Raw genomic sequence first — 17,059 nt, 5'->3', positions numbered from 1 at the left:
TCGGGCGACCGACGGCTTTTCTCGACTGGTCAAGAGATTTGAGATCACGACGACGACGACGACGAGTGGAACATTTCGTTTTCTTATACGGTTATACGTACAAGCTGTACACATATAGAGCTACGAAGAGACGAATATAGGAAAAGTCACAAGCGAGAAAGTGAAAAATCGATTCCACTTATATTCGCTTTCTCGCTCGTGGTAGTGGTGATGTGTGTGTGTCTCTCTCTCTCAAGAGAGAGATATGTGCATTATACACATGCAGCTCTGCACGTCCATACTGCTATATAGCTCTCGAACGGATTTAATGCCCAATGGGGAAGAGGAGGAGGGCAAACTCTGAAATATCGCTAATAATAGAGCTGAAATTTTTCATTCCCTCGTTCCTCCCATGAAAGGCATATCTATTTTATACCACTTGGACTTGGACGCGAGTAAAATTGCTGACTTATGTACTAGCGCTCGCACACACAGACGCTTGGCGTACGCATTTGCAATTTTTAGGAATAAAAGTGGAAAACGATCTACCGGCCGATTTGTCTATCGATTGAACCTTCGCGCGTCCTTTGGTATATATCGAGAAAAGAACAATATCTCTTTCGAAGTTAAAATCTGTGTGTGTACGTGTGCATCGAGCTTTTACTAAAAAAAAAAAAATAAAAAAACTAAGAGAGAAAGGCAAGAGTAAAACGATCTTATCTGCAACACGGCTAGCTAGTTAAAAGCGTGTGTGCACTCACGGTATCAGCTGACTAATGGCTGCTGCTCTCTAGCTTCTGTTTACTCTTCGATATAAAGTTGTATAGAGAAGCGTTAAAAAAGAGAGAGAGAAAGAAAAAATAGTAGAACGAAGTGAACGCACTTGCCAGCGCGTGAACGCGGAATGGCTATTATTATACATTTCGATATCCGCGAAATATCCATAAAATCAAGTAGTACGAGTCAGCGTACGTGCCTCCCATGTAACCCGAAAAAAAGGAAGAAAGTATAAATGCTGCATTCCGTATACACAAAAATATTTCCCGTCGCGGCGCGCGTTGCAGATGCACAAACACGCACACAACTGTATCCACACACACACTCGTACATAGACACATATACACGCTGAATATTTCAATCGTGCACTTAGCGTCCGATAAAAAAAAATCGATACAACACTTACAGCCACTCGAATCGGAAAACCCCTTCAAGTTTCTGCTTTCTCTCTCTCTCTCTCTCTCTCTCTCTTTCGCCCCTCGTCTCTTGTGCGGCGGCAGCAGCAGCCTCGTTCACAATATTACGAGACCAAACAACTAACGTGTTGTCCTATACGTCATACGGTATAGGCAAAGGGCTATCATCATCGCATAAACAACGTGCCCGGCTGGGGCCTGTATACATGCTGTACTAGCTACGTGTTTGTAACACGTGAAATTCGAGATTCGAGTCTCGGCTTACACCTCGTTTAAAGCATAGATAATAGCGCGTTAAAAAGCTGCGCTGAGAGTGGCACTATATACTAAACTAACGGTGGGGGAAAACTTAGCTGTATACGAATCGCCGCAACGATGTTTTCAAGTGTATATCGTTACACCCGGCAACAATGACGGGTGATAATAATCGAAACAATAAGCGGCCCTAATTATTACGGCGGCGTTTGAAAATTTTTATCGCGTCGTGATTTTCGCACACAGAATAGACGCTTAAAATTATTACCGCTGACGCCGGCGAATAATTCGCCTCTTGTTTATCATCTCGCTTTACAAGCTACAGCTATATGCATATAAAAAAAATTGTCCTCGCTCTCTCTCTCCACGACGACGATCATTCGTTTGCGTCATATGCTGCTGCTGCTGCAAAGAGATTATCTGAGTTTGCTGTTTTTTTCGAGGAGCACCCCTCGCGCGCCCGAGAGAGCCGAGCCTCTTTTGTTCGAGTGCTCGGAAAAGAGTTTTTTTATTAAGTGGTATGTCAAACGCGCGCTCGTGTGGCATATGCGGTGCTGCAGGCGCGCGGATCGATCGCATGTAGATGCGAGTCGCGAACGCGCCGGAATTTTCTTGTGCGACGCGCGAAACGCGCGATATATGATGCATCGCTCGCTCGCGAGCTAGCGAGAAAACCGCACCAGCGACGCGCCGTTAAACAATTTGATTAAATTAAAAATAAAAATAATAATGATGCAACGCGAAAAATATGTATGCATACAAGCAGCACCTTCATTTCTGCGCCGCGGCAATTATATATGAAAAAACGAAACTCGCGGATATAATATGGATGGAAGGCGCGCTTTCGCAAAAGCTCGCGAGAGTGAAGTGCTGTGATATTCATCTTATTTTCGCGCGCGAAAAAGAAACGAAACGACGGAGAGCAGTGTGTACAACGCGCGGCAATGCTAAAAAGTCCCTTTCTGACCAAAAAAAAGAAGTAAAGTCTATTCGCACACACGGTGTATGTGTGTACCGAGTATACCTACACGAGCGTGTGCTGTTGTGACCTACATTCCTTACGTTGCTTTTATGATGTATATAACGCACATCCTCGCGCGGCAGCAGCTCTCATGGCTTTTTTTCTATATGAATATGTGCGCGCGAGTACATGTGTGTGTGTGTGAACCCAGGCGTTGTTTTATTCAGCTATTTTTCCGTTAATACTGACACTCTCGCGTTGCTTTTAACAAAAAGTATATTATTCAAAGAGCCGCCCCCGCGCGCCCCTCGCCCCACGCCACCACGAAAGCTCTTAATTTATAAGCTTAAATTTATCACCCGACGTAAAATATTATATTGATATTAATTCCCGCTTGTAAAGGGCTCGAGCTCTATACGACTATACGATACGATGCGAAATTCCATTTTATCAAATGCATTATTATTACTGGAAGGGGATGGAGAGACGAGCCCTTTAAATTACATGTAATATCTAAAATATAATAATGTATAGAGCTATATTGACGGGAGGGGGCTCAAGGTAAATGCAACATCAAAGGGATGTGCGGGATAGTAATTTTGCGCAGGCAAGCGAAACTATGCGAGCGCTCGCGAGTCAGAGATAGAGTGAAAGAGCCACAAAGCTGCGAAATCGACTGTCTACGTACTGCGCAGCGGTGTAGTACATAATTTTTCGAAAGGGCGAATAGTTTAATTTCATTACGACCGCAAAATCCGGCCAGCACAAAAGAATCTTGTATTGCCGCTGATAAGTTGGATTTTTGCCGCTCGGCACACCTGAGAGCGAAAGAGAAGGAGAGCAAATTTACGAGGAAATGAAAAGGCAGCAAAATGCGTATTCGTGTGTGTTGTGTCCGTGTATGTGTAGAATATAAATCTCGATACGATTGCGGTTTTAAGGGATCAGGTATATACTTGTTTTTTTCCTTCGTAGCTTTATTTTATTTTTTTGCGTCGCCAAGCTTGCGGCGTTGCGCTCTCGCGGAAGCCATTGAAACAGAAAAAAATAAACGAAAAATAAATAAAAACGGCTCGGGATGAAAAACCAAATCGACTGTAAGGAGAAAGAGAAAAGTTTAGACGTAAAAATGGCAATCGCTTCTTTTGTCGCTTGGCTTTCGTTTCGTTCAAATATTTCCAGACCGAAATGTGACATTTAACATTTCAAATTGATTCGTGTATATTATTACTGTGGCTGCTGCTGTGCGTGTACATTACCGATGGAGAGAGTATGCCTGGGAGCAGCATACGCGCATGCATGCATACATACACACATATAGCTGCGGGTATACGCGCTTAATGCCGTGCAATTTCTCCCGTATATAAGCACGCTACGTTATATAGTGTATAGTGCACGAACGCGGAGATTGGGGTAGAAATTTGCAATGCTAAATGATGCTTTGCTTTTGGATTAATTCATTCGATTCGCCGCCGACGTCGTCGTCGTCGTCGTCACCGCGCGTGGACAAAGTTTGTTATATGCGCCACTCGCCGTTATAACCCCGAAATAATAATTATTTTATAAAGAGCGTGGCACAGCTCGTTATAAGATACATATACACACCGAAATACCGGAATGAATTAAAATTTTCGACGCGTATACAAAGGCCGCACGAAAGTATTCGTCGAGAGCTGCTGCTGCTGCTGCTACTGCTGCTTCTATGCGCAGACCACCCTCTTTCATCGATGTTAAGGTCAAACCACCGCTGAATAGAAATCTTTTGAATTTAATTCGTTTTATTTTTCGCGCCATTCATCGCGGATACAGCACGTAATATATAGGAATATATAGGGGTGCGGCGATAAAAAAGAATCTCTTTACCCAAATGTCCTCGATTTCGTTCGCGCGGCAATGGCGCGGAGGAAAAGAAGGGCGCCGAGGGAAAGTAAAAAAAAAATAAATAAATAAAGAAAGAGATCAATCGCGTATCAGAGGATGAAAAACTCGTCAACGAAATATATCGCGCGCTGCTGCTGCTGCCTAGCCCACCCGCCGCGAGCGGAGATTGCGACGACGACGAAAAAAGATACGAAAGTTTTATTTGCCGAAAGAAAAAAGGGGCAAGGGGGTACGGCAGAAGGGAGGAATATAAAGAAAGAGAAAACGCATGACATTATGGAATGCTCTTTATATACAAAAGGTATATAAGAGGAGGCGGCATTAGAGTATCTTCGAAGTTTTTCTGTTTTGCAGTGGCTCGTTTTTTGTTATTCTATTTTATCCTTATTTTTTTCTCTCTCTCCCTCTATCACATACACATCCTCTCGCTCGCACACACACATACTCCAACTTCAAGCCAAGTTAAGAGAGAGTTGAAAGTCGTTTTTATCTTATTTTATTCTCCTCGTGCGACGTGAGAGACATAAAAACGTTTTCGTTTCTTCGTTCTCGCACCCGCACACACGTGTGTACTGTGTATGTATGTACCTTGTGTGCTATACGCCGCGCGCAACGGATGGATTTTTCTTTGTGTCATTACCTTTTGTTGTTGCTTACACCGAAACGATACACTGCGCACACACATTACCCGATCTCCGCAGCAGCAGCAGCAGCTACGTACGAAATAGCTACATTATAATACCTTGAGAAATTTTCGCCTCTGCGGTCAGACGCCGCAAACGCGCGAGAACGAGTATACTGATTCTCTCGGAATACCCACCCATCCACGCACACACACACACACATACATACACGTCGTGATGTGCACCTTTGTATTGTGTGCAGCTGCAGCAGCAGCAGCGAACGTTAAGGAGAAAACTATTAGCAGTTCGTTGCGGCTTAGAGAATCCGAAGCGACAAGTATTTGCAGACGACGTGGCTGCCAAGAGTCTTAGCTTCGGCGCCGGGGTTACCGTGTGTGTAATATAGAGCTCTGTACGTTGCATATATAGGGCGAATTTTGCAAACTATCGCGCCGAGCTCCTGCTGCCTTTTGTTCTAGCCATATACTTCTAGCTTGTTGTTATTGTTATTGTTGTTGTTCTTGTTGTTGTTGCAGTTGCAGTTCCCAAAGCCATACTTATACCCAGCTAGGATACATGTATCCGAAGTAAAGCATACGCGAAATTGTCCCGTCAGATTTTCCCGCGCCGAAACGAGCCGAAGCGAAGAGAGGCATGCGAGTGTGAGCGCGCGCGGGTGCAGGATGGTAAACGATCCTCGGTTTTCGAGAGCCCGAGATCCGCGCTAAGATCCCATCCATTTGTCTATCTCGAGGAATATACGCCTACGAGATAAAAAAAAAGGGGGAAGGAAGAAGAAGAAAAGACAAAGTAGGAATTACCCGCATCTCTCGTGGGCGCGCGCCTAGAGATCGCGCGAGCCTGATAAATAGCTCGCCGAGAGGACTTGGCACGTCGTTGGGCCGAGGTATAAGCGATAGTAGCTGCAGAAGAAGAAAAAACCGCTGCCAATGCATTGGCAAAGAGCTTTCTCTTGAAAATGTGATTATTTCTAATAATTATGTATGAATGCTTCGATATTTTCGAGAAAATATTTTAACAAACTACTTCGAAAAGCCTTTCATGTCAGCAGGATGAAACATTTTTTGGTCATTTGATTTCACAGAGATATAGGATGCATACATGTAACAATTTATGTCTTTGCCCATGAGACAAACGATATGTTTTGAATCGGATGAGCTAAATTATCACTGGTTAATGCTTGCTTTAAGACACTTGTATAATGATTGAAAGAAGATACTTGGGAGATATTGTTTATATTTTATTTATGATGTTAGAAAGTCCAAGAGAAGGCTTTTAATAACCAAAATTATCAGCATTTTTATATTGTTTATTCTTCTTCGGAAAATTACAAGATATTTATGTGAAATATTTTCTAAAATTACAAAAAGCTGCAAAAGTCACCATTGCGTCCAAAAATTTCGGGACAAGTTTTACGCTCCTAAGGATTTATTACACTTTTGTACTTTCATTTTGTAGATTTTTAGTTGAATCTGGTGATAAATCTCACAATCGAAGGGTTTACAATATATGAAATTTACTAAGATTATTTTTTAGAGAAAATTATCCGTGACAAATCTCTCGTTTGAAACTCGCGGATATGTGCTGTATTAATGTGATATTTGAGGCCTTGTTTGTATCCAAATAATTTATGGCAAATTTCACAACAAAATGATTTAATACGATTGTGTACTGTCTTTATGTGAATTTTGAGATCTCTTATTAATCCAAATGACTTGTGGCAAATGTCACATTCAAATGCCTTGCTACGATCATGTACTATTCTTATATGATAATCGAAGCTACTTTTGTATGAAAATGATTTGTGACAAGTCTCACATTCAAAGGGTTTGATACCACTATGTATTGCATTTATGTGTTTATTGAGATTACTTTTGTATCCAAATGATTTGTGGCAAATCTCACACTCGAAATGTTTACTATCATCATGCACAACATTTTTATGAACATCGAGATTACCCTTTTGAGAAAATGATTTTTTACGAATGTCACATTCGAAGGGTCGGCTCCGATTATGTACTGCGTTGACGTGATATTTGAGATAACATTGGTATTTAAACGATTTGTGACAAATTTCACATTTGATTGGTTCAATGCTCTTGTATTTCTTATTTACACGTGCATCTAGATTCGCTTCTTCTTTGTAAGTTTTTCGACACAAATTACTCATTTCAAATGCTTTTACCTCCTCGGATTCGACGAGATTCAATTGGGTTCTTTTTTGAAATGCACTGTCATTATCATAATCCATTTCTGTTATTGTTAGAATCATTGGACTTTTTTCATCAAATAAAGACATTAGTTCGGGTTTAATATCTTGACTCTCAAAATCAATGATTATACTTTTATTCCCATCATGTGTCCGATCTTCATTTTCTGATTTAATAATTGGTTGATTATTTTCATACTCAGATTTGCAGATAACCTTCGAGAGAAATGTCACTTCTGGTTTAACCTTCGTACACTCGAAATCTATTTTTATTTTTGCATCGAACTTGTTGTGTAACGCAGCCGTTTCATTTGTGTGATTTGTCTAAAATTAAAATTGTAATTTAAATCATTGAACTCACTGAGCATTCAGAAAAAGTGAATGTTTTAAAATAGCTAACCTCGCAATTAGAGTCCAGCGGATCGAAAATATAATCGTGGCCCGCATCTAGCCAAACATCATTCGGTTCTTGCTTCATCCTGAAGAATAATCGAGTTTGATAAAGCAATCCTTTCAAAAATAACATGACACGAATAAAAAAAAACTACCTAACTGTATCCTCTCCGTTTTCCATGCGGACTCGTTTGATTTCACATAACCACCGTGAATTTTCACAATTCGCACTGTGAAAGTTTTTGAGGTTATACGTCTGGAGTAGCTAATAACACTGTGCCTCGATTTTAGGTAAATACCTGTACTATTTTGCGGATATTATTTGTAAACACTTGCTCGGAGCTTTAATTTCTCACTATAGCGACTGAACGCAATACTTGAATATTAGCGAGATGTACCTGCGATTGTGTTGTGATAGCTCCTTAACATTACCCCCCCCNAGAAATATAAATCGGCGCCGCCAGATGGGGAGTACCTTTATATCTGCAATTCTGCAAGTGGCGAAATGAAAATAATTGTATAAGAACTCTACCTACGATGCAAATACATAGCTTCTGCGACAAGGGTTTCTCGCGCTCAGCGATGAAATATACAAACGCATCGCATGCATTATGCGGGCGGATCGCGCGTGGTGCAAAATTCAACTCTCGATCAAACAATTTACGGAATATATTATATATATATATATTTGACGAGCTCTCTCCTGCGTGTACATAATACGCGTGTCTCCGCGCTATTAAATATGCAGAATCGCGAATCTTTTATTTAAGGGGCGCACCGCGTAACACTGACGCGCGACCGCCGACCCAGAATTCCTCGCAACGCGCTTTTATATTAATTTATAAACGTGCGGCTCGACGTTCGCATCGCCGCACGAGAATGGAAAATGGTTTATATATTTTATTACTCTGTGTTCAAGAAAAGGTTATATAGAGACGATTCCGAAACGGGCGCAGTTCCATTGGTTCGTAAAGAAAATAAATAAATAAAAAGAAACAAGCGTAAAATATGTATCTCCGGCAAGTCGTAAAAATGATATCCTCTCGCTCTTCCGTCGCGAATGGAATTTTCGTATTTTCTAAGCTCTCGCGCGATAAAATCAAATAAACTCTGAAAGTAAAGGATCGTCGTCCCACACCCGTTCGATTATTCGAGGTATCGAGAGTAGCCCAAGTAGAGAGTCACTCGCACAACTTGAAACAGCGACGGCGGCGGCGGTGACAAGGAAGCAAAAAAAAAAAAAGAAAAAAAATAGATAAATAAAAGGTTAAACTTCGAATACGGTTAAGAGATTCAAAATCACTTAATCGAGGGCGCGAGGTAGAGATCACAACAACAGTATCGAAACGACGTCCGAAGAGTGAAGAGTTTTGGTCGAGTCGAGAGTGTCAAAGCGAGCGCGTCATCGGTCCTCTCACTCGCCTATCTATCTATCTATCTATGTGTGTGTGTGTGTGTGTGTGTGTGTGTGTGTGTGTGTGTGTGTTGCAGCCCGAAAGTGGATAACGCTTTTGCTGCTGTCGTCCTATACGTCCTCGTCCCCCTCCCTTCTGTGCACAGTGCACTTCTCGGGCAAACTTTTCAGCTAGTGGATAGATAGCTCGGCTCTGTTCTCTAAACGGCTTTTTCGTGTGAATCGGTTTTCATCCTTCTTACTCTTTCTCTCTCTCTCTATTTTACCCTGTATAGAACGTCGGCAAACTTTTTTCTTTCCTCTTTTTTTCTCTCGCTTCCTTTATAGTTTGAAAAAAAAACGAGCGTTTGATACACCGAGCAGACGCGATCTATCTCTGACCCCGCACTCGCAGGGGCATTTGTGGCCGCGCGGCGCCGTTGTGTATGTATACATGAAAGCTGCGCCGAGTTGTAATCCAGCGGCCGCTAGTTTCACGGCGCGGCGCATCGATAATAATGCCCTTATTCATCGAGAGAGAGAAAGCGACCTCGAGAGGATCGGTGCGAGCAAAAAATAAAATAAGTATTATCTAATGCCGTGTAATGCGAACGCCAAAGGGGGCTGACGTCGTCATCGTCTACGTCCTACTGAAGCTTCCTCGAGCAATCACGTGCGCCGAGTCTCCTGGGGTTATACATATAGCCGAAAGAGAGAGACAGAAAGAAAGGGAGAAAGATAAGGGCCTGCGAGATGACAGCATATTTATCTCGTTGCGCTCTCGTTTCTTCGCTGCTGCGTTTTTTGTTTGCGTGTGTATTATATGGCTCGCGACGCAGCAGCAGGCAGACTCTGCTGATTACTCTCTATACTGTACGGATGGAAATGACAGTTTCTTCGAGTTTTATTATATCATTTCTTTTTGAAGCCACCACCGGTGTATGCAGTGTAGTTTGCTCTCGCGCGAGCCCGCAGAGTCTCTCGACAAAACGATCCTCGTTTTTCTCTTTCCTTGGTTTCCCTTTTTTTTGTTGTATTTTCTTTTTTTTTCTCTCCCCCAGTCGTCGTCGTCGTCATGCGAGCTGGAGAGCGAGAAATTATGTCTCGGCAGAGATTTGAAAAATTCATTAAAATTCCTCGCTAATTGAATCTCTGCCACTGCATGCTACGGCCGCTGCATGGTACGCGAAATTATGAATATCAATAATTGAAAAGGATAATGTATGTGCCCTGCTTGCTTGTTTGCTCGCTTGCAATCTCTTAATCAAAAAAAGCGAGGAGAGAAGGGGCGGGAGAAAGACAAGACGCGACCTTAACTTTTCACGACTCTTTTGACTTTTTGAGTCTGGCATTGTTGTTGCATCGCTGCTCTACACCAGCAGCAGCAGTAGCACTCGTCGTCGTAGTCGTCGTCGACGAGTTTCACTTTCACTTCACACATATTATTCGGCAGGCAGTCGAAGAGAGAGCAAGAGAGAGAGAGAGAGAGTCGCTGACGCTGCCGTCGCTGCTGCTGCTTGGGCTCGAGCTCCTTTTTTCGCGCTCGCTGACTTTGTGGGTCAAGGGATCGGGGACACTAGGCGAAAGAGAGAGAACACGAGCGAGAGGAACGAAGCGCGCGCGAACGGCGGGGGGTAGTAGTTGTGCTGTGACATTGGCTGAGATTTCGGCACTCTCTCTCTCTCTCTCTCTCTCTCTCTCTCTCTCTACGGACCAATGTGTCGTGTGTGTGCATGTGTGTGTGCGTTCATGTACATTCGCGAAAAGCTCTCGAAATTTATTAATGTGCCTGCACAACACACAGCAGACTGCGTGGCTCTCGATTTTCGATCGGTTTTCCCGGGGAGCGCGCGAGGGAGAGCTTAAAACCTCCGCGCGCGGACGACAGCTTATTTATGAGGCTCGTTGATTAAACGCACACACTGCGCGCGCCATGCGTAGAGATTAAAATGGGCTGTAGCCTTAATTTTTATTGTTTTCGTTGTTGGAGTTTCATCCTTGGGCGAGAGAGGTTTAAATGATTTCGCATTTTCAGAAATATATAATGGGAAAAGCCTTTTTTTGTCGAAATTAATAACGCCCAGCAGCGCACGACTTTTTCACACACACCCGAAAAAGCCTCGCTCTGTTTTTCCTTTGTCTTTTAATTTGTTTCATTATAAAAAAAAAAAAAAGTCGCAGCTCCTTTGTTTACAGCGCTCTCAGGGCATACACACGTCACGAGGCTCTAAAAGGGTTTTTTGTGTGTTGCGCTCGCGTGTATGCACACGTGCACAGAGGCAGCATCGATGTGCGTCGGAAAGAGAGAGAAAAAATATTAATTTTTGACATTCTGCGATACATACTTTGCGTTTGAAATTCGAGCACGCAATTTACTTCCCCAACTATTTAGCCAGAGTTGCAACAATGCCCGCACGCGATGTGTGTGTGTGTGTGCAATGTCACATGCATACGAGCAAAACAAAACAACAACAAGAGAAGGAGAAAAAATAAACCCGAAGAAAAGGACCAATGAGTAGTCGAGAGAAAAATTTAAAAGCGTAGCATAGAATTTTGTATTTTCCAAAAAAAAAGGAGACAAAGAGGTAGAAAAAAAGGGACAGAGTTGAACAGAAAAAACGTTCGAACGATATAATATCGAGGACTGTAGCGACGAATTTCAACTCGAGTACTTGGTTAACGAAATCAGTGTAATCATAAACACACGTCCCACATACACATTTATACATAATCAAATCACCGATGATGTACCACGTCGTGATCGTTAGCAGAATTAAATTAATGTATCGATTTCAAATTAATCGGCATGAAATTCGAATAATACAAAAGATATGGTTGATCCAGATGCAATCAATAGTGTCCGTTTGCAGCTCATTGTTTGATTGGCCAATCTGTGTTGTTACACATCCAGTAAACACTAATAGAATTTATAGTAAATATTCCTATAGTATTAATTGAAAAGGAGATATCTAGATATTCTGATTATTCCTATCTTTGGTAAAGGAATAATTCCCGTAAGAAAATTGTACAATTTACGATCGTAATTTTTACTTTGCAAGTTTACATAGTTTGAAAGGTTCTTGTAAAATATTCCACTTTAATACAAAGTTCGGTTAATGGAAGAAAAGCGCTAGTAGCTCATTAAGTTGCTTTAGAAGAATGAGAACTATAGGCTCAAATCGAATTGCAGAAAAAGTACGCTTGTCTCCTTTTCTTATACATATATACCGAAATGGAATTTTATCGCTTGGGGGTTAGCGATGCGACACCTAGTGAAAATGAACGAATTATAAAATGTATCTGTTAAAGATTGCAGAATGTAACCAGCCGCAATGTTTACGTTTACTCTCGCGTAACGACAATGATAATAATTCTTAAGAGAACAGACGCGTTACACAAGAAGTATCACTAGTGGCAACCACAGTTGCAAAATGCTGAGCGACTGAATGGTAAATAACGAAATAGCATTCGACATCATGATAATAGTTGTTTCAGCCGTATGAAATTAATAATAGTAGCTTCAATGAGTATCATAATAAATCAATGTTACAATGAGTTTTTTGTGTCAGCTAATTTGGTAAAGCCTTTAAAATTATTATTGGTATAATTGGAAGTAGAACACAAAAATAGGGCGTATTTTTTAGTTTGATGTTCCCTACATGTACATTAGTATAGGTATATATGAATACAGGTTTTCGTAATTCGCACGTACGAAATAGATTGCACTTATCGATGTTTTGTGTTCAGCGTGTATTGACAACGTTGCGACCAAAGGAATTTGCACATGGCATGCCAACACGTATACAGCTGTATGTACGCGTTAAGCTGGCCCGGTGTGCCCACGTGACAATATACATAGATATATATTTGACTACATGACTAACCATGCATATTTATCACACATAGATTACATAGATGTACGATATTCGCTCGTTGTGTAAAAATGGTAAATGATATAGATGCGACTGTAGTCACGTATTTGGCGTTAGTGTAATATAAAAATGTATATAAACCCTTCATTCGCTCACGTTAACTTTGTTTCATATTTTGCGCGTCGAAAAAAATTATGCGAAAAGGAGTATAGGACACATCATAAGCTCGATTCATGAAGTGTTCAATAATTTATAATTTCTTTGTAATAAGATACAATTCAAAGAAAATGGCTAATTGTTTATTACGAGATCAATAGTATAATTTCTCCAATAATAAATGATAAGTTTAGAGTGTCTCTGTTGACATAAATTTTCTCAAACTTTCATTTCACGATTTGTAAATATTATTACACTTATGTTACCTAGCTCGATGTGTAACATCATTACAAAACAATTAGTCGTTGATCAAGTTCCGAGTGATAAACATGGACTTCAGTGATGTATATAACTCTGATGTCAGGTAATTTTTGTTTCGTGAGAATGAAATTTAAAAAAAAATGGCATAATACTTTATATTATTGGGAATATTGCAGAGTGAAGAAGGAACCAGATGATGTTTCCCCAATTAAAAATGAAGATTATAAGATAATTGACAATGCATGCGATGCTAAAAACGACGAATTCTCGAGTTTTTGTCGAGAAAATTTAGTAAGTGTTGATGTGGGACTGTTTAGTCAATATTTTGATCAAGTATTTTTACTAATCTCATTTCCAGATTTATGGGCTTCGTGAAAATGATGAAAATTCTGGACCTAATAACGATTTGGAAATAGAATTCGAATGTAAGGACGAGAAGCTCGGCATTAACTTATTAGTAGTCAAGAAAATCGAGGACGATTATCCAGATCAATGGCAGCATATGAAAAATAGTTGCGATTATCAGACTCAAAAGAAAATTAAAGAAGAAATTGTCGACGAAGTAAAAGAGGAATTGAATTTGGATGGTGAACTCAGTGATGCATTTGATGCAAATGAAAAAACATTTGCTCAAAATAGTCAACGCAAAACCCAAACTGATAAGGCACGCAATCGTACCAAATATCCATGTAATATATGCGGTAAAAAACTTGCACGAAAAGATTATCTCAAGGTCCACATCGATTCAGTACATAATGGTGTTAAACACGCGTGTGGTGTATGTGGAAAGTCTTTCCCATACAAATGTTATCTCAAAATTCACATCGATGCGATGCATAATGGTATGGCACCTACTTGCGAAGTATGCGGGAAGATATTCTTAACTGAAGCTGCACTCAAGATCCACACCGATGGAGTACATAATGGTGTTAAACACGCGTGTGGTGTATGTGGAAAGTCTTTCCCATACAAATGTTATCTCAAAATTCACATCGATGCGATGCATAATGGTATGGCACCTACTTGCGAAGTATGCGGGAAGATATTCTTAACTGAAGCTGCACTCAAGATCCACACCGATGGAGTACATAATGGTGTTAAACACGCGTGTGGTGTATGTGGAAAGTCTTTCCCATACAAATGTTATCTCAAAATTCACATCGATGCGATGCATAATGGTATGGCACCTACTTGCGAAGTATGCGGGAAGAAATTCTTAACTGAAGCTGCACTCAAAATTCATATCGATGCGATGCATAATGGTGTTAAACATGCGTGTAGTATATGTGGAAAGACATTCACACGAAAAGGAGATCTCAAGATTCACATCGATGCAATTCATAATGGTATTAAACATGAGTGTGGTATATGTGGAAAGACATACGCACAAAAACGTCATCTCAAAATTCACATCGATGCGATGCATGAAGGTATGGCACGTACTTGCGTAATGTGCGGAAAGAAATTCTCAACCAAGGCTAAACTCAAGATCCACACCGATGGAGTACATAATGGTGTTAAACATGCGTGTTGTATATGTGAAAAGACATTCACACAAAAAGGAGATCTCAATAGGCATATCGAGGGACATAATGGTGTTAAACATACGTGTGTTACATGTGGAAAGACATTCACACAAAAATTTTCTCTCAAAATTCATATCGATGCGATGCATAATGGTGTTAAACATGCGTGTAGTATATGTGGAAAGACATTCACACGAAAAGGAGATCTCAAAAAGCACATCGATGCGATGCATAAAGGCGTGGCACCTACTTGCGAAGTGTGCGGAAAGACATTCACACTAAAGGGTAATCTTAAAAAACACATGAATTTGATGCATAATAAGACATAATAAGATATTGTAATAAGTGCGGCAAGACATTTTCTCAAAAGGATCGTCTTGTAACTCACATTAAAACGCAGCACGAAGACATTGATCACGCTTGTGTTTAATGCGGGAAAAAATTTAAACAGAAAATATTTATGCAGACACGTCAAAAGTGTGCATGAAGGCAATACCCAAGCACGAGATCAATACAAAAGAACTTAAAACGTACCTATCAATACCGCGCAAAATGATGAAACTTCGAGACAAATAAATAAATTAACATATCATAAATTAACATGTATTTATTTATTAGCATATAATAAATAAACATATCATAAATTTTTGCTCAGTAGTGATACTCAAAACACGACATAATTATACTATATCACAATCATGTTACGCTCAGTATAATGGTACTCAGAACACCACATATAATATACTTGTCTTAAGTACAATGTTAAATACCGATACACAAGTAAGACCGATCGCAAACAAAAATTATGTTTTTTCGAAGTGAAGATGTCGCGAGGTGCAAAACTCAAAATGGCATAAAAAGGCATTTTTTGTATATTAGGATATGCGGATGTCGCTAAAAAAGTATACAGCACTTCATCAGCACCGAAACAATGCTATGTAAAATTTTCAGATCGATTGGTTTATTCCTGCATGAGTTATCGCAGTTAGAGTAAAACATCGAAAATTAGCAATATCGAATGTGTACGACTTTGCTGCGCTCAGCATCAATTACTATAGTGTAAGAATTAACATTATTTTTCACAATTAGAAGACCATGTCACGCTTTGTCGTATTCAATATCATAATACATCATAGTTATGACTTTAATATTTATTGCACAAGCTTCTCCGAGTATAAATTTTGCGGATTATCGTCAACCATATTCTTTGTCACGATAAAGATCTCTTATTATCCCTTTTTATTTATTTATTTATTTATTTATTTATTTATTTGCTTAATTTGAGCCGTATCCGTTAATGCTCAGTGACACCGTGAGCTCTTTGTATTCAACTTAATGCAACCGATGTCTTCTTTATTTTGTTTTTTCTCCCACTCCCAAAAAAAAAACGTAAAAACAACGAGAGACTCGGAGGGCTATGCAGCAAGCAGCGTACAGAAAGAGAGAAAGAAGAAGCTTTTTCCCGGATTGCCGGCTAGGCTCGTACCTAGCATAAAGAGCCTCTCTCACTCAACCCTCTACCCAATAGTAAACAGTAAAGCTCCATCGTACGTGTATGTGTGTGCGCGAGTCTGCTTTTTTTCGATAGCTTTCTTTATTGTAGCGCAAAGCGACTTCTTGCTAATTTATGCGGAAAAAAACTTGCGCAAGCTGCTCCGAGCTTGCACACACACACACACACATACACATACATGCACAATAGAGTCAAGCGAGAGTCTCATTTTTTAGAAAACTCTTTATTTTTAGAGGGAACAATGACAGTCAATGAGCAAAAACGAGATACGTCATTCGACGAAGAGGACAACTATATACCCCCGAATTGCCTTGCATTTTGTTTTCTTTTGCCTTCGACGCTGCACCGACATTTAATACCGTCAAGAGCCATTATCGTCACTGCCAGCCTGTCTCTCGGTTCCGTAACGATGGCCTCCCTTCTGCCGGCTGCCGTATACGCACAGCGCAGTACAAAATAAATAATATTACCGCGCGGTGCCTGGCATCCGCTGATTTATGCGGAAGCTCGGCGAAATTTATCGAAAAATACGCAAGATTTATAATAAAATTTCGAGTAATAGATACGACGGATCGTCATCGTCGGGTGATGGCGATAAATATAACGGATATAGAGTCGCGCGAAGGAAAGAAGAAGAAGACGGGAGCGCGCGCGGGAGCTTGAAACACTAACTCGATTCCAGTCGAGAGCACAGAAGGCTAAGAATCAAGTTTCCCTCGGCTATATGAAGACGACGGCAACGACGACGTCGCTAACTTTGTCCATTCAACAAAACAAGCTTTCCACCGAAGTCTGTATATATGTATACACACACTTTGGGGGG

At 40.6% G+C, this 17,059-nt stretch overlaps 2 protein-coding genes across 5 annotated transcripts in view; both read right to left on the bottom strand.

Annotated features, from left to right (window-relative positions):
- Nucleotides 1-17,059, bottom strand: part of LOC106653407 (synaptotagmin-7) — a 165,407-nt gene that overhangs the window by 61,535 nt on the left and 86,813 nt on the right. The gene's annotated exons all lie outside the window — the stretch shown is intronic.
- LOC106653409 (zinc finger protein OZF-like) lies at nt 6,216-7,848 on the bottom strand. The gene is made up of 3 exons (XM_014372833.2): nt 7,671-7,848; nt 7,523-7,601; nt 6,216-7,446 (listed from the first exon to the last, which is right to left on the bottom strand). Exons 1-3 carry the CDS (start codon nt 7,694-7,696, stop codon nt 6,439-6,441), a joined length of 1,113 nt encoding a protein of 370 aa, XP_014228319.1. The 5' UTR covers nt 7,697-7,848; the 3' UTR covers nt 6,216-6,438.

The sequence above is a fragment of the Trichogramma pretiosum genome, unplaced genomic scaffold (assembly GCF_000599845.2).
Source record: "Trichogramma pretiosum strain Unisexual culture from Peru unplaced genomic scaffold, Tpre_2.0 scaffold35, whole genome shotgun sequence".
Taxonomy (NCBI): domain Eukaryota; kingdom Metazoa; phylum Arthropoda; class Insecta; order Hymenoptera; family Trichogrammatidae; genus Trichogramma; species Trichogramma pretiosum.
Note: the sequence above shows the minus strand (reverse complement) of the source record. Positions and strands in the feature narration are given on the sequence as shown.